This window comes from Vombatus ursinus, unplaced genomic scaffold (assembly GCF_900497805.2).
Source record: "Vombatus ursinus unplaced genomic scaffold, bare-nosed wombat genome assembly UNPS02014772.1, whole genome shotgun sequence".
Classification (NCBI taxonomy): domain Eukaryota; kingdom Metazoa; phylum Chordata; class Mammalia; order Diprotodontia; family Vombatidae; genus Vombatus; species Vombatus ursinus.
The window spans coordinates 22,416,614-22,433,470 of NW_020954550.1; the positions used below are offsets into that span (position 1 = coordinate 22,416,614).

General features: G+C 39.2%; 1 protein-coding gene across 1 annotated transcript in view; it reads left to right on the plus strand.

The window, feature by feature from the left end:
• Positions 1-2,869: 2,869 nt before the first annotated feature.
• LOC114044085 (chondroitin sulfate proteoglycan 4-like) overlaps positions 2,870-16,857 on the plus strand; it is a 116,370-nt gene continuing 102,382 nt past the window's right edge. The window contains 2 exon segments of the mRNA XM_027863369.1: positions 2,870-2,986; positions 7,644-7,920. Coding sequence (XP_027719170.1) covers positions 2,870-2,986; positions 7,644-7,920 — 394 coding nt within the window.

The following is a 16,857-nucleotide window of genomic DNA, read 5'->3' on the forward strand; positions in this document are numbered from 1 at the left end:
AACATAGAATTTTGGGCAGTTATCACATGCTTCAGCCCTGAAGAATCTGGAAAATTTGCTTCAATGAGAGAGAGAGACAGACAGACAGACAGAGACAGAGACAGAGAAAGACAGACAGAGACAGAGACAGAGACAGAGAGAGAGAGAGAGAGAGACAGACAGAGAAAGAAACAGAGAGAGACAAAGACTGTTGACACAGTGTAGGTTAGATTTGAAAAAGTGTTACTTTTCTGGCTTCATCCGATCACTTTGGGTTGTTATTTAGGCCACAGTCTATCCATGTCACTGTATTCCTAAACTATAGAACCTGCTCTCAGAACATGGAAGGTTAGCCATTCACTAGCTTTGGCTTAATCATTTAGAAACCAAGAAGTTTCATAACAAATGGGGACTCCTCCAAGCTGTTACCAGCTTAGCACAGAAAAATCTAATTCCAAACCTTTAGGAATATAAATAATTGTGATGTAGGCCAAGGCATGGTGGATAGAGAATTGGCCTTTGTGTCTGGGAGACCTGGTTTTAAGTCCCACTTTGGACACATACTGACTATGTGACCCAGGGCAAGTCACTCAGCTTCAGTGCTTGCCCTCAAGTGGCTCCCCAGACTACAATGCAGAGCGGGTGTCAACACACATTGTTAGAGGGAGCTTCCCATGGTGGAAGGTTCTGGAATTATGCAGATGAAATCTCAGATCCAGTCCTAAAATTATATATATTAGAATAGATTACATATAAACTATATTATATATTATATCTCACATAATTATAATTCTCATATAATTATAAATTATATATTATATATAAACTATGTATTATATTATATATACATTTATAATCATTATTTTGTTCATTTATGTGCCCAACTTGATTCTTTTGGAAATAAAGCGAAAGTGTAGGAATACAGTGAAATAAATGTATTAAGACTTTGACCGATTCTGCTAAAATGTCCACTTTTGTGGTTTTATTGGCAACTCCATTTGCCCAAGAGCACACTTAAAGAAGAAATAGAATTTACTTTGGCAGAAAGTAAGCTCGGTAAGATCACATTAAGAGTTGCTGTTAAGCTCCCATGATGGAATTTAAGGCAAAGGAATGAAAGGCAGATTTTGTCTTGGAATTTTCCAACAAATGTACCTCTATAGAGGGAAAACATAAGGCAAGATCTATAATAAGGAAACCAAATAACATCCCACAGGGAACCTGCCTAATATGGTGGTGAGGAATCTCATATCCTATCTTTCAGTTAGAGAGGTAGCCAATGTTGACCAAGGATGGTAAAAAGGGCTTTATAATACAGCTGACCACTGGATGGTATGGCAATCCAATGGAATTATAAAATCCTTGAGGGCAGGAACTATTTTGCTTTGTCTTTATGTATCTATCCCCTGGTACATAATAGGTGCTTAATAAATGCTGATTGAATTGAATTCCTTCCTCTTAGATTTTTTGTTTTCAAGTAATGTCCAGTGAAATTTCATGATGCCCTAGATGTTATGAAGACACACAACCATCTTTACCTTTAGGTACCTAGTAGGTACCCTCTAGGCCAGTATAGCAGGTATTTACCATCTAAGTCATTCCTCTTCTATTAATGTAGTTATTGATCTGATTTTGGATGACTGTTATGATGGATTCCTGTGATATCATTTGACACTAAGTCTATATAAGATTCTCAGCACAGATGCGTTTATGCCCATGAAGAGAAACCAGGATTAATTAAACAATCAAATACTCTTCATATGGGCATAGATTTAGAACTGGAAGGAACCTTGGAGATGTTCGATCTCCTCATTTTAAAGATTATGAAAGTATGGTGCAAAGGAATTAGAATCCAAACCTAGTAACTGACTTCAAACCCAGAACTCTTTCACCTGTACCTCAGAGTGGTAGAGTAGAAAGGGCCCTGAAATGGAAGGCAGAAGACCTGAGTTTGCTTCCCATCTCTGCCATTTCCCAACTGTGTGGTCTTACACAAGTTTACTTGACCTCTCTGGGCCTCCTTTGTAAAATGAGGAACTTGTAGAGATGCTTCATAAGACAGTCTCTCCAGGCTTTAATATTTTGTGATTTGGGTCTTCATCAATGTGCTGCAGAGACAAGAAGCTAATCAACTGCAGAAGAAGTTCATTCTAGAATTAATTGTCTTTAGATCCTATGCGGTACAATAGAAAGAATTGGATTTTGTGTCAAATAACATAGTTCTCAATGGCGGTCTTGGTGCTTTCTACCCATAGGCAAATCATCTAACCTCTTATAACCTCAGTTTCCCCATCCATAAAATAAGGAGGTTTGAGTAGAGGACCTCTGAGGTCCTGTTCATTTCTAAATCTATGTTCCATTTTTTGACAGTTCTAATTAAGAAGTGCTTTATCTTCTGTATGTCTTCATATGTTATTTATTTTAATCAAATTAAATTATCTACCTACAGGCCATAAAGTGATTTTGTCCCTTTCAATACTAGCCTGGCTTTTCTGTTGTAAGCATAATGGTAACTGGGGGAGGACAGAGATAGCCTGGGTATTGTGCTTTTTGTAGTGAGGATGGAGCTGGTGGGGATGGATAGGAAAGAAATTGACTGTTTTTTTCAGGTCATCTCTAGGTAAGCTCCCAATGAGAGGGCTCCCCAGACAGGTTCCTAACATTATTTGTTTTCGTTAAATTTCTACTGGCACCACCCTCTAGAAAAGGGAAAGTGGGTATTTTCTTCTCTGAAAATTGAATCCATAAGGTCATGATCTTTTCCTCCCCTCTTTCTTCCCTGGTGACAACTGATCTATTGATCTCTTCAGAGGCTTTTAGTTCACATCATATGAGGTAGCCTGAAGGAATTCAGGATATTTAGCCTGGAGAAGAAAATAATTGACAGGATATGCTAACTGTCTTCACGTATGGGAAAGGCTGGAACAGAACATGTGGAATAGAAATTAAACTTGTTCGGTTCACACTAGAAAGCAAAACCAGGAGCAAGGAAGAAAGTTGCAGTGAGGTAAGTCTAGGCTTGATGTCAGGAAAAACTTCCTAACAATGAAAACTGCCCATCTTATTGTTGTGGCAAGGAATTGGATGCTGAGGGGGTGCCCATCAATGGGTGAATGGCTTAACAAGTGTGACGGAATACTGTTGTGCTATAAGAAATGATGAAGGGGATGGTTTCAGAGAAATCTGGAAAGACTTGAATTAACTGATGCAAAATGAAGTGAGCAAAACCAGGAGAACAATCTACAAAGTAACAGCAATATTATAAAGACAAGCAATCTTGAAAGATTTGGGGACTCTGATCATTACAATGATTAATCACAATGCCAGAGAACTAATGAAGAAACATGCTACCCACCTCCACATAGAGAAGTAATATACACACATGTATATCTATGTATATCTATATATCTATATCTTTCCTTTAAGAAAGAGGTATTACACTGACTACCAAACTGAAGGTCTACAGAGCCATTGTGCTGACCTTGTTGTTGTATGCCTGTGAAACCTGGACAGTCTACCAGTACCATGCCAGGAAATTAAATCTCTTCCATTTAAATTGTCTTGGGAGGATTCTGAAGATCACCTGGCAGGATAAGATACTAGACATTGAGGTCCTTTCTTGAACTAAACTGCCAAGCATTCAAACTCTACTTCAGAGAGCACAACTCTATTGGACTGGCCACGTTGTTCAAATGCAAAATGTAGGCTTGCCAAAAAGAAAATTTTATGAAGAACTCACACAGGGCAAGTGTTCACATGGTGGTCAGAAGAAGCGATACAAAGACACTCTCAAAGTCTCTCTTAAGAATTTTGGAATTGATTGTGTGACGTGGGAGACACTGGCACAGGACCGCTCATCATGGCATGCCTGCATCAGAGAAGGTGCTGTGCTCTATGAGCAAAGCAGAATTGAAGCAGCTCAAAAGAAACGTGAGATGCGCAAATTTAGAGACTCTACCCTAAATGTTCACATGGACTATTTGTGCCCAACCTGTGGTAGAACATTACGAGCTTGTATTGGTCTGATCAGCCACAGTCAGGCACACAACTTGACTGTAATAATAGTGATGTCATGTTGGTCCTCTTCGAGAACAAAGGACAACAACCGACCAATCAATATCTCTATCTATCTATCTATCTGTCTGTCTATCTATCTATCTATCTATCTATCTATCTATCTATCTATCTATCTATCTATCTATATTTACAAGACCAATGTGGAATTTGTTTTGTTTGATTATACACATATTTGGAACAAGTTTTTCATACTTTCTCAGTGGGGAAAAGGTTAGAGGAGAGAATTCAGACACTAAAATAAAAAAATGAATTTTAAAAATTGAAAAAAGAAAATTGAAAAGAAATTGAAGGAAAGAAAAAGAAAATGGAAAAAAAAGATAATTCGAGGTGTCCAAAAAGTGGAATAGGCTGCCATGAGAGGTGGTCTTCGAGCATAGGCTGGACAGCTACTTGTCAGGCACATTAAAATAGGAATTCCTTTCATTATGAGTTGGACTAAATGGTTGCTGAGGTTTCTTACAACACTGAAATTCTAAAATTCTGGGATTCTAATGATCTCAATCATAGGGCCTTCTCTCTTGATTGGTGGGTCCCTAGCCTAGACCACCATTTCATGAAGGGCCCCATCCATGCTCACTTTACTCCTGGCCCAACTCACTCTCTGGATTTCTCCACTTTCTCTCAAGCAAGCTTGCCTTTCACTCAGAGAGACTCCCCTCCCACCTCCAACTCCCTGACCCCCTTCCAGTTATCCTTTATATATTATCTTCCTCATTACAATGTAAGCTTCTTGAAGGCAGGAATTATCTTGTTTGCATGTATTTATATCCCTAGAATTTAGGGCACACAGTAAGTACTTAATCCAAGTATCTATCTATCTATCTATCTTTATCATCATTGTCTTCATCAATATCATCATCTGTCTAGTGCACTAGGTACAAACTCTGTACCTCAGGTGACTCAAAGTATAAAGACACAATCTTACACAAAATTTAGACCATTGAACAGTCCCCCCCCCGCCAACTAGGACTCCATTGTTTTTACTCTTTCTCTAATTTCTAGAGCCTTCTAGCCCTGCCTCACCTGTACTGCTGGTCTACCCTACTTCTGTCTCTAGTCTTGAGCTTCTAGCATCATTCACTCGGCTCCCTGAGTCCTTAGAGGACAAGAATCTAATCTAGGCCTCCAGTCTATCTTCTTTGGCCTTTTGACCCACTGACAGCCATCTACCCTCACAGCTTCTCATAGGAAGCCTATCATTTACCTTTTTTGGATCCCTGAGCACCCTCTTTCCAAATCAGTTTCCCTAAACTGCTTCAATCAGCATATCATGGATTTCCTCTGGGTCTCTTTCTTCTTTTTTCACCTATCATAGCTTTTTGTACTTTTCTTGCAGGATGATTACCCCAGCCTTTCCATTTTCCATCAGTTCATCCTGTGCTCTTATTTTTCTGATCCCAGAGTTTTTCCAAAGGCTTCTGAATTGTTATTTTCCTTCTCCTTCATTAAGTGGCTTCCCCAGTGTCCCACATCTAGTAAGTATTTGAGGCTGGGTTTGAACTAAGGTCCTTCTGACTCCAGGACTGGTGCTCTATCCACTGTGCCACCTAGCCATCCCTAAGCTTCTTTTCTAGGACCCCTAAAAATCTCTTTGTTTCTTCACCTAGGTGGTTTAGCTTCCATCCCCTATAATATAAACCCCTATGCCATCCTCATTATCACCATAATTTGATATGCTAGATATATCATTAAGATGTCAAAGAAAACTTCTTTTAACTCATTTGTATTTCATTTTAATTTTATACTCAGGTTCCAGAGAGGCTGGTTTCTGGTTCAAATGAGATAAAAAATGTAAGGCTTGCACTTAGCACAGTGCCTGGTACAGAACGAGTGCTATATGAATGTGAGTTACTATGACCACCACCATCACCATCATTATTATCGTTGTTATTATTCCTACTTCTCTGACTCATGGCCTCAGCTCAAGGGCAACCTGAAAATATCAGTGACTGGCACTTCTCAAGCATACCATTCCTCTTTCAAAGCACTCAGGGTCACAGCCTCAAAACATATTAGTTTTATGAATTTGAACACCAGGTGGTGCTACTAGTCCCTAACCTGTTGCTGTCCACAATAAAAACCAGGTAGTGGGAATTTTGCATTTATCTCCATAGTTATATGCTTCACCAATACTAGAAGACAGTTGTCAAGGTCTCTATGGTTAGCAGAAAAGTGTCACCATTATCTCTCCAGCTCTTCCTCTTGGTTGGTGACAAATATTTATCTCAATTATCTCAGGAGTGTGGTCACTGAAGATTTATCCAATCAGAATAGCTTTTGAACCACTGTCCCACATGAGCAAACTCATCCCTCCTTCCAGGACCTGCTATATTTCAATAAATCTCAATCATGGGAACATGGTCTCCCATCAGTCACTCTACTGGAATAACATGCCTCCCCCTGGATAATGTGAAATCTAATCATCATGAAGATTGACTCAGCTTTGATACTCAACACCTCCTCAGAATCTTCAGTTGTCTCTCCCCTCTAATGGGAGGGCTGGAGGGTAGAGGAGTAAAAACCTTCCCTTATAGAGGGCTCAGAATATTCCAGCTAACTCTTCATTTCCTATCAGCTGATCTACAGAATATCATACACTCACTCTAATACCTATCTCTTCCAGTCTTTCAGCTTCCTTCTGTGTACTGTCTTCCCCCATTTCTTTTTTTTAAATTTGTATCCCCAGTGCTTAGCACAATGCCTGGCACATAGTACTTGCCTAATAAATATTTATTGGATATTGACATGTTAAAAATGGATTTAGCTGCACAATTATGATTACTGTATATGGTATCTCTACTCACTACCAAAAATCATTAGAAGGAATAAAATCAAACAAATATTAAAATAACCAAAATGTTTCTGGTTATATACCTACTACTGGACCCAGGCCATCTACAAGTAGTCTAAGGCACACTCCAAAAAGTTAAACAACATTTCATCAGCTCCTTCCCCTTGGAGTGAACAATGTCCCCAAGCACTATTACATCTCCGGGAAAATCAGAGTCCAGTCAGTTGAGGAAATTTGTGAATCACCTGTGTCCTGTTCCTTTTTGTGATATGGATCTACAATTTGGAGTTAGACACAAAACCCTCCTCTGGATGATGCTTCTCATTGCTGACTGCTCTGTTCTCACTACTCTCATTGAGAACTAGATCCTTCCTGCTCAAAGACACCTCAGCCTCATAACAGAAAATTGTTGGCAGGGACGGAGCAGACTCTCTATCTCCACTGCCAGGTTGCCTTCTGTTCATACCTATGTCCTCCTATGTCCTTGAAAACTTCATTACACTTTTCCCCTTTGTTGCCACATCCTAGGATTTTTATCTTGAGTTACTCTTCTTTTTTCATAATGTCAGGGCTTCATGGGCATGGACCACTCTCAGAGGCTTTGAGAGGGGAGTCAATTCAAGCCACAGAGCCCATGCTCATAAACTAGAGCATAAATATAATGAGGCATAAATGTTTTAACTAGATGGGTATGGAAGGGACTTGAATTCAAGCCCTCTGAGAATGGAGAGATTTTCCCCAAGGGGCCACCTTACCACAGAGAATCTCTTTTGCGGGGAGTTCCTTCACCTTTCAGAAGATGATGCATGCCACCTTTCCACAGGGGACCCACTCTCTAACAGGTGTCCCACCAGGAGAGGCCATGCTTGTGACTCTGGTCCAGCCCAAATGTGTTTGTAACTTTAAAAGCCTACATCCAGTTTGGGTGCCTGTGTTTAAAAAAATCTGCTACGGGACAGTTGGCTTCCATAGCCTCATCCTCACAGACAAAGATTCTTCACGTGGAAATGAGCGCACCTTTTCTTGTAGACTGCTTGAATGGACCTTTGCTATCCACTCCTGGTCAGCTGCTGGTGAGTCAGTGCTATTTGTCTCATCCCTCTGCCAGTGCCTGCTTGGTGGCTATCCTGTTCATGTCTCATTAAATGCTTTTGCTTTCCATTTATTGTGTCCTCTCGAAAATCCTACATCTGAGGGGGCTTACTTTGGTTTCTGAAATGCGGACCCATAGAATATCTTGACTATGGGGGTAGCCATTTTCTGGGAGATTCACTTGTTAGTTATTGGAGTCCTATCAGTCACTATACCTGTATTTCACTGAATCTGGGAAATTCATATTCTGTTAATTGAGTGCTTTAGACCTCTAGGCTCCATTTGCCCTAGTATTTTCAGTAGCATCTTATCATATTCTCCTATTTTTCTGCTATAGGGATCTGACAGTAACTGCTAAATATTTTAGGAAGAGGACAAGCTTTCTTTAGGACAAGAAGGCAGAGAAGAATGGTACACCCCAATCTCTCCCTCCCATTCTCTATAGATTAGTGACTGAATCTCTGGCAGCATTAAACAGAGCCAAAATATGAGGTGGTCTTCTTACCGTCTGCAGTACTGGGGAAACAACAGCTAACCCAATCTGCCCTTTAATTGATCTAGGGAGCCAAACATGAACCAAGTGAATAAATGTTCAGAAACAAAACTAAACAAGACACATTTAGCCAGTTAAAGTGACCTCAGTGAAAAGATAATGGCAGAATAACATAAGATTTTATTCTGGAGCGTGAACACACTAGGCACTGAAACAATTTCATTTGTATACTACCAGAAGGGTGTCTCTTTGATGATGATGGTACTGGTGATGGTGATGATGACTGGGCAGTAAAAAGACCACTGCCCACTGTGGCATGGCTGATGGGCTATCTGAGGAGCTGCAGGAAAAGCTGTTGATGATTGGAAGAACTTTGCCTTTTTTCTAATGAAACCTCTCATTTCTGGGACTCATTGATGTGTGGGCAGTTAGTGTTAGCATTCCACTGAGCCAGGCTACACCCTTAGGGTTTCCAATTTATTGCCTGACTGCAGGACCAGAAGATAATCACAGCTGAATTTGTCTGGCTCTGTTCAAAGCCTTGCTCCACAGCTGTGTACAGAGTCCTACAGATCATTAACTCTGCACTGTAACCTCTACATCATATATCTCTATTTCAATTAACCAGTTTTTCAGAGGGCTCATAGGTGAGTTATTGTAATGTTTGAGAAAATAATTCAGATGAATCTTTTGACCTAAGATGCCTTGAGTGTTGTGTTCCAATGCAAATAGCAATGAGCATGGGGTTAAAAGACCCAGATTTTAATTTTGGTGCTACCATCTAATAGCTATGTGACTTGAGGCTGCTAGATAGCTCAGTAGAAAGAGCACTGGGCCTGGATTCAGGACCAACTGAGTTCAAATTCAGCCTCAGCCACTTACTAGTTGTGATACCAGGAAAGTAATTTAACCTCATCTGTAAAATAAGAATAATAACAGCACCCATCTTCCAGCGTGGCTGTGAGGAAAGTCATTTAAACTCTGTTTGCCTCAGTTTCCTCATCTGTAAAATGGAGATAAATAACACCTACATCCCAAGATGGCTATGAGGATGGATCAAATGAGATAATACTTAAGTAATTAGCACATAGTAGGTGCTTAATAAAAGCTTGTTACCTTCCTTTACCATATCACTTAATTTCCCGGGGCCTCAGTTTCCTCATATATCAAATACGGGAGTTGGACTAGTTTATAGGATCATAGATTTACAACTGGAAGTTGACCTTGGGGGCCATCACGTGCAACATCTTCATATTAAAGATCAGGAAACAGATGACCTGAGGAATTACATAGGTCAGAGAGGGAGCAAATGACAGAGGCAGGATTTGAACCCAGCTCCTCTGACTTAAAAGTCAATAGTCTTCTCCTTGTATCATACTGATTTCTAAATTCTCTTCCAGTTCTGTCATTTTATGGGAAATTATCAAATTCCAGGGGAGTAATTAGGGAAACAGCAGAAAAAAAACTGGGTAAAAGGGACAATACAGTTGTACCATCATTAAATAACATTTTTTAGCCAAGTTCTCTCAGTCTTCTATCAGCTTCAGCTCCCTTAGAAACTATATTAGCATATTCAAAGGAGTTTAGGTTTTAGAACTGGATAGAACCTTACTGATCACTTAGTTTAGCATTCTCATTTCACAGGGAGGAGACTGAGCCACAGAGAAGAGAAGTGACCTTGGCAAAGCTAACACCAGGTCCTAGGACTTCAGAGCTGTTAAGTCCAATCCATATTGGAAAAAGAAACACAATCACAATATGTGGAAGTCTAGCTGTCAGGCCCTTGCTTAAAGACCTCAGGTGAAGGGTGAGCTGCCTTTTCCACTTTTCGATAGCTCTGATTTCAAAATTTTCATAAATTAGATCTTCTTTCTCCAAATCTAGCACTATGTCCGGGATAGCACAAAGCAGCTAGAGATAGGGAAGGCAACAAGCTGTGGTTGATAAAGGGACTTGGGGTCAGGCTGATCTGGTTCAAATCCCTCCTCAGACACCTACTAGTTGCGTGACTTCTCTGAGCCTCAATTTCCTCATCTGTGAAATGGGAATTAATAATAGCACCTACCTTACAGCGTTGTTGTGAGGATGGAATGAGATAATATATGTAAAGTGCTTTGCAAACCTTAAAGTTTATTATTATTATTATTATTATTAACTATGTGTCTCTTCTGTCCAAATATCACAAGGTGATCTGGTCTCTTTTATCCAAAGACCATGAGATGTTTTCTTTTCCTCCTCGTTAAACCCGTATCTTCCTTTTCCTCCTTACTCCAATCCTTTTGACAATGACTGAAGCAGCAATGGTGAGAACAGCAGTCCTGACTTCCCAGGGACTTGTCCTGACTCTGGATTTCAAAGGGCAAAGAGGAGGTTGGTTCCATCCTTGCTATGCTACATATCGGGCACATATCAGCTTCTTTCAAGTTTGGGTTATTAAAGCCACCCGGGTCTGGTAGGGCCCATCCTCTCTCTCTCTCTCAGTATTGGACAGCCCCAGGCCCCTGGGTAACTCATCCTAAAGCCAGGTCAACCCAATGTTTGGGGAGGAAATGTTGAAAAACAGCTGTTACTGCACATCAAGAAAAGAAACTGGCTTAACAAGCAAGTAAGGAACCCTGAATGAGTCTGCCTGATTTATCTGCTTGCATAAATAAGGCTGTACCAGAAGTATACAGTAGAAGAGTCCATCCAGTCACAAAGCCAAGCATGGGAAGTGGTTCTACATTTCAGGGCCACAGTTTGGGTAACTATGAAAAGAGGGGCTTGGACTAAAGGATCTTTAGAGTCCTTGCAAACTCTGAAATCCTATGAAACTCTGATTATATGAAGGCTAAGAAAAACAAATAAAACATGAAATATTTCAGGTGAAAATGTTTTTGTTCTGAATTTTCTGCATGAGCATCACTGTGCTTTATATATTCAGGTACAACCTAAGTTAATTGTTTTTTTTTAAATAAGCACTCCTTTTTATGGTATTTATTTGCATTTGATTTTGCCTTCTCCATATCCATTTCTTTTTTGTTTTAATTTTTAGGCAATTTTAGGCAATTGAGGTTAAGTGACTTGCCCAGGGTCACACAGCTAGTAAGTGTTAAGTGTTTGGTCTGAGGTCAGATTTGAACTCAGGTCCTCCTGACTTCAGGGCCGGTGCTCTATCCACTGCGCCACCTAACTGCCCCTCCCATATCCATTCTTACAGGAAAGGAGACAGCATAATCTTAAGAAAAGACTCAAGAAAATGAATTTCTAGCATGCTTATTAGCTGTGTGACCTTGGATAATTCATTTAACTTATCTGTCTGCTTCAGTTTCCTCAACTATAAAGCAGGCAAAATAATAGCACTTATCTTCCAAGGTTGTTTCGAGGATCAAATGAGATAATATTTGTAAAGCCTTGGCACATAGTAGATGCTTAATAAATGCTTGTTTCTTTCCCTTCACTGAGAATAGCCATTTTGTTGAGCCCTTTGAGAATTCAAGTTCTGACATGTTTTGAGGTTAATTTGTATATGTGAAAAGTATATTTTATTTAGTTTTCAAATACTAATGTAACATAGTATGTTTGCTAGAAAAGTAAAATTTATATTAAACAAAAAAAAATATGCATTTTCTTTTCCCTGTGACCAAATAAGCTTCAAAATTCCACAGTATATCTTGTGATGTTATGTCATATGTCATGGGGCACTCTTTAAGAACCACTGCTCTCCTTAAATACTTCCAATCGCAGGGAACTCATATGACAACGATTATAATTTGAAACAAGTTGTACTGTTAGATATTGAGCCAAAATCTGTCCCTTTATGTTGTTTAGCTGTTTTAATCATATCTGACTTTTTGTGACTCCATTTTGGGGGTTTTCTTGGCAGATACTATAGCTATTTGACATTTCTTTCTCCAGCTTATTTTACAGCTGATGAAACTGAGGCAAAGAGGGTTAAATGACCTCCTCAGGCTCACACAGCTAGTGTCTGAGGTCAGATTTGAACTCATGACAATGAATCTTCCTGATTCCAAGCCCAGTGAAACTATCCATTGTACCACTTAGCTGCCCTCTGTCCCTTTGTATCCTCCCACAATTAATCTTATTGCTATTCTCTGGAAATAGATAAATAAGTTATAATCCTCCTATATGACAGGCCCTCCAAATATTTGAAGACCATTATCATGTCCCTTTAATATTCTTGTCTCTAGGCCAACCCCGCCCCCCCCCCCCTGGTTTCCTGAACTCTTCCTTGTTTAATCCATCCTACTGTTCTCCTTGGGATGGACTCTGGTTGGTTAGTGTTCCTCCTCAAATGTACCACCCAGAACTGACAGAGCACACTGAATGTGGTCTGAAGAGTGCAGAGCACATGAGGAGCTTTGCTTTTCTTATTCTGCCCATTGTTCTTTTAATAATGTAAGGTGTCATGGGATTGAGAGGCAGCTGTGGCATGGTGGATAGAGAGCTGATTTCTGAGTCAAGTACCCTATCTGTTCAAAAATTCACCTAACTACATTATTTTCAAGTTTCTATTTCTCTGTCTTTTCCATAAGAGTGTCATAAGAGACTTTGTAAAGTGCTTTGTTGAAATGAAGATACATCATACGTATAGCATTCCATGACCTTCTAATCTAGGCACTTTATCAAAAAAACAAAATGAGGTTAATTAAGTGTGATTTGTTCCTAGTAAACTCATTCTGGCTCTCTCTGTTGGGGGATATCTGTTTAGAGGGATAAGGCTTAAAAAAACAGACAACACTACAGTAAGTAGTGTGGTCAGAAAGACCAGAGTACAATTGAAATTCAGAATAGCGAGACTTTATCCATTCTAGAATTTTGCTGGGGATGGACCTCAATTTCATCAGTCTGTCATAGTTGAGAATCTACCTCTTCACAATTGAAAATTGGGACATTTGTCTGTTTCCCAGTGAATTGCAATACATCTTCCATATTCCATAATTTCTCAAATTTTAATGACAATAATTCTTTAATTAGATTTGTAGTTTCTTTCAATGTCCTGAAGGTAAATAGATTAGAGGCTTGAACTATTATTTAAGTCATCTAGGTACTTAAAAAGACAAACTATACAAGTTTGGATAAAATTTGACTGAATAGAGGTAACATATCACTGAGAATGTGTACTTCAGATCCCTTTTTCATAAAATGAGGGTGATGAAAAAGCCATTCCTTTTTCTATCCTCTATTAGTAGTTTGAAGGTTAGTGAGAGCATGTCATACCTTAGAGTAGGAATTATCTCAATCTTTGTATTTGTATCCCAGTGAGCTTAATAAATCTTGATTGATTGATGGGATATGAAGCATTTTTAGCTTTTAGAACCAAAGATATAATACAAATTAAAGCTTGATATAAGTTTCAGTCTTAGGCCTGACAGAACTGTTGCCTTTTATCTAGTGAAACTGGGCTCTCCCTTACATAAATGCCTAGGTGGTGGTGGTATGGGAAAGGCAAGGTAGTTCTCTTTTCTTATTGTTTTATAGAAAATTCATTAAGTATTGAATCATAGGATTTAGAGCTGAAAGTCACCTTAAAAATCATAGATGAGGAAGTTGAGGTTAAATGACTTTCTCAAGGTCACACAGCTAGTTAAATGGAAGAACCAGGTTTCAAATCCAGGTCCTCTGAGTCTTTATCCAATGTTCTTTCTACTAATCCATATGTCCTTTCCAGGTTATACATACCATGTTTCTTCAGTTGTTATTGAAGGCCTAACATATGCACATTTAGCATGTGTTAAAGTTATGTAAACTACAATTATAATTGTATATAATTGCCTCTTATAATATAGCTGGAGAGATCAAATGAATACATATGGATACATATGGAAAAAAGAGAAAGTAATGCAAGGCTGTACAAATCAAGATTTAGTTGCTATGGTTCACAAAGGCTTTAAGTACAATAGAAATTCAGAAATAAAGTCATCACTCAAGATCTAAAGAATAGATGGAGGCTTAATAGAGGGTGTAGAATTTTATTTTGAAATAGGTTAAATTTAGATAGATGGAAGGGAGGGGAGAAGAGAGGAGAAGAAATTCTAAATGGAGCCAGTAGCTGAAAGAAAAAATAGAATTCACAAAAATCAGTGATAAGAGGATGATAGTCTGATATCAGGACAGCAGCTTTTCCTGCACGTCTTTGTGTAATACAGGTTTAGCCGTGCTGTATTAAACATTGCTTGGGTCTCAAAGCTCCAATTTGGCCCATTCGCGCAATTTTCATGGGATGAATTTGGTTTGAAAATTTTGTGTCCTCCATTATTCTCTTCTGTCCCTTTCTGAAAGTAAGACATGTTGGGAAAACAGAGCCAATTAAAGGAAGCTAGGCTCATATGTCAGCATTTCTCTTCCCTGGGAGTTTCTAAACACCCAAGTAAAGCAAAGTTTCCCCTGCAGAGCCAAAATAGCTTAGGTTTCCGGTTTAAACTCAGAAGATTCCCATTATGAAATTTGTTCCCAATTTTTTTTCATATTTCATACTGGAATGTTGATATTAAGCAACTGCCTTCTCCACAAAAATATACAGGGCATCTTTTAACACAATATCCCTTTTATTTCGCTTGGCATGGTAAAAAGCAAACTTTGCAAAACAGGGAATTTGGAACTTGTGAACTGAATCTTGGTTGAGGCCACTTGAATTGGAAAAACTAGATTAATACTGTTTCCCAGCTTCTTCCTAGGAGAAGCTTGACTGCTTGCATGGCTTGATTGAGATGGGAGTCATGAACTCTATTCCTTTTGGTGAGATAGAGGACCACCAAGCCTTATTTTCTGCCCTAACATTGCCTTCCAAGGTCCTCTAGTCCTTACTATTTGTTTTGTCTTTATACACTTCGGACCTCTGGCACTGTCATCTGGATTCTAGAAGGACCTTGGGCCTTGTCAACCACCCTACTTTCAGTGCCCTTAAGGGTCTCTGGGCTTTTCCATCCATCCTATAGCTGAACTTTCTTTTAAATGTCTTCTCTCCCCAATTATAGCAAAAGCTCCTTGAGAGTAGGGACCATCCTTCTTTTTCAAGGTGTGTCTCCAGCACTAAGCACAATGGCTTTACATAAAATAAGAACATAATAAATACTTCTTCATTAATTCATTCATAGAAAAGGGACCTAAACAATAGATTAATTCATCATTATTATTGTGTTTCCTTGATGCCTCTTCATGACATGTATCCAAATGACCTTGGATTCTTGAAGGCCCAGACAGCATAGCATAAGCTCTGATAGGTCTTTTCAAGTTGAGAAGGCTTAGGTCATGGGCCTAGCAACTGACTGACAAATGAAATGGCCATTATTGAACTGGATGCAGAGGAGGGAATTTTTCAGCCATAGCAACTTGCAAAGAGCATCTAAGATGTCGAGGATTTGTCGACTTTATCACTGGTGGGAGTGTGTACACTGATGAGGCTTCCCATCCTTCAACAATTGAAGTATTTTTTCCAAGATTGTACACTGTCAGAACTTTCTTTTCTTGTAAGATAATGGCGCCCTCAAGTGGTAAGTCCTTTCTTGTCATTCTAAACCAAAAGAGCAGAATTTTGCCTTTTTCTTTGGGCATTTGGAGAAAAGTGTTTGTTGTTACTGTTTGTTGGAATTTGGGGGTAATGGACACTATTACTTAGCAGCACCTTAAAAGGTTTTGTGGAAGGAACGTGTGTGTGTGTGTTTAATATAATAAACTAACTGAACTCTTCCTAGCCTACCTGACTCTTACATTTGAGCTAGAGTTTCATATCTGGTTCAGTCTTTCAGCTTCTACTACTACAGAATGAAGAAAGCAAGGTCCCCTCAGACAGTGAGGCCAAGGAGGTTGATTCATGTCTTATCTCCTTACTTCATTTATCATGGGAAAAGAAAAGCTTACTCACAGAATTAGTGACCTCAGCAGATTTGACCTTTGCTCATAGGTAGCAATCAGTGGAGAAAGATAAATGCTTCCCGACTATCCTCTGGACCTCCTCCATGCAGTATGAAGAAGGTGAGATAATGATTTGTGCTACATCCTGTGGCAAAGAATGCTGATTTCAGTTATCTTAATTCATTTGTTTTCTTTTCACTATATGATATATAGCCAGTGGTCCAGTTTAGTTGGAATATAGAATATGTAGAGGGAGTAGCGTGAAAAAAGACAAGATATATGGCTTGGGAAACTAACTATGGAAGACTTTGAATACCTGGTCAGGATATTTCCATTTTATCATGGAGAACCACTGAGAGTTAGAGGAGTAATGTGAGCACAAGAATGTGTTAAAAAGTTCATTTTTTTGTCAGCTACAAAAAGGATGGATCAGAGCAAGAAGAAGCTGGGAGAATGGAACTCATGAGGCTCTCACAATGGTCCACGGGAGCGATGATGAGGGCCTGAACTAAGGAGGTAGCAGTGATAGTGGAAAGCATAGGTTCACTAGGAAAGATTACTACTGAGGTAG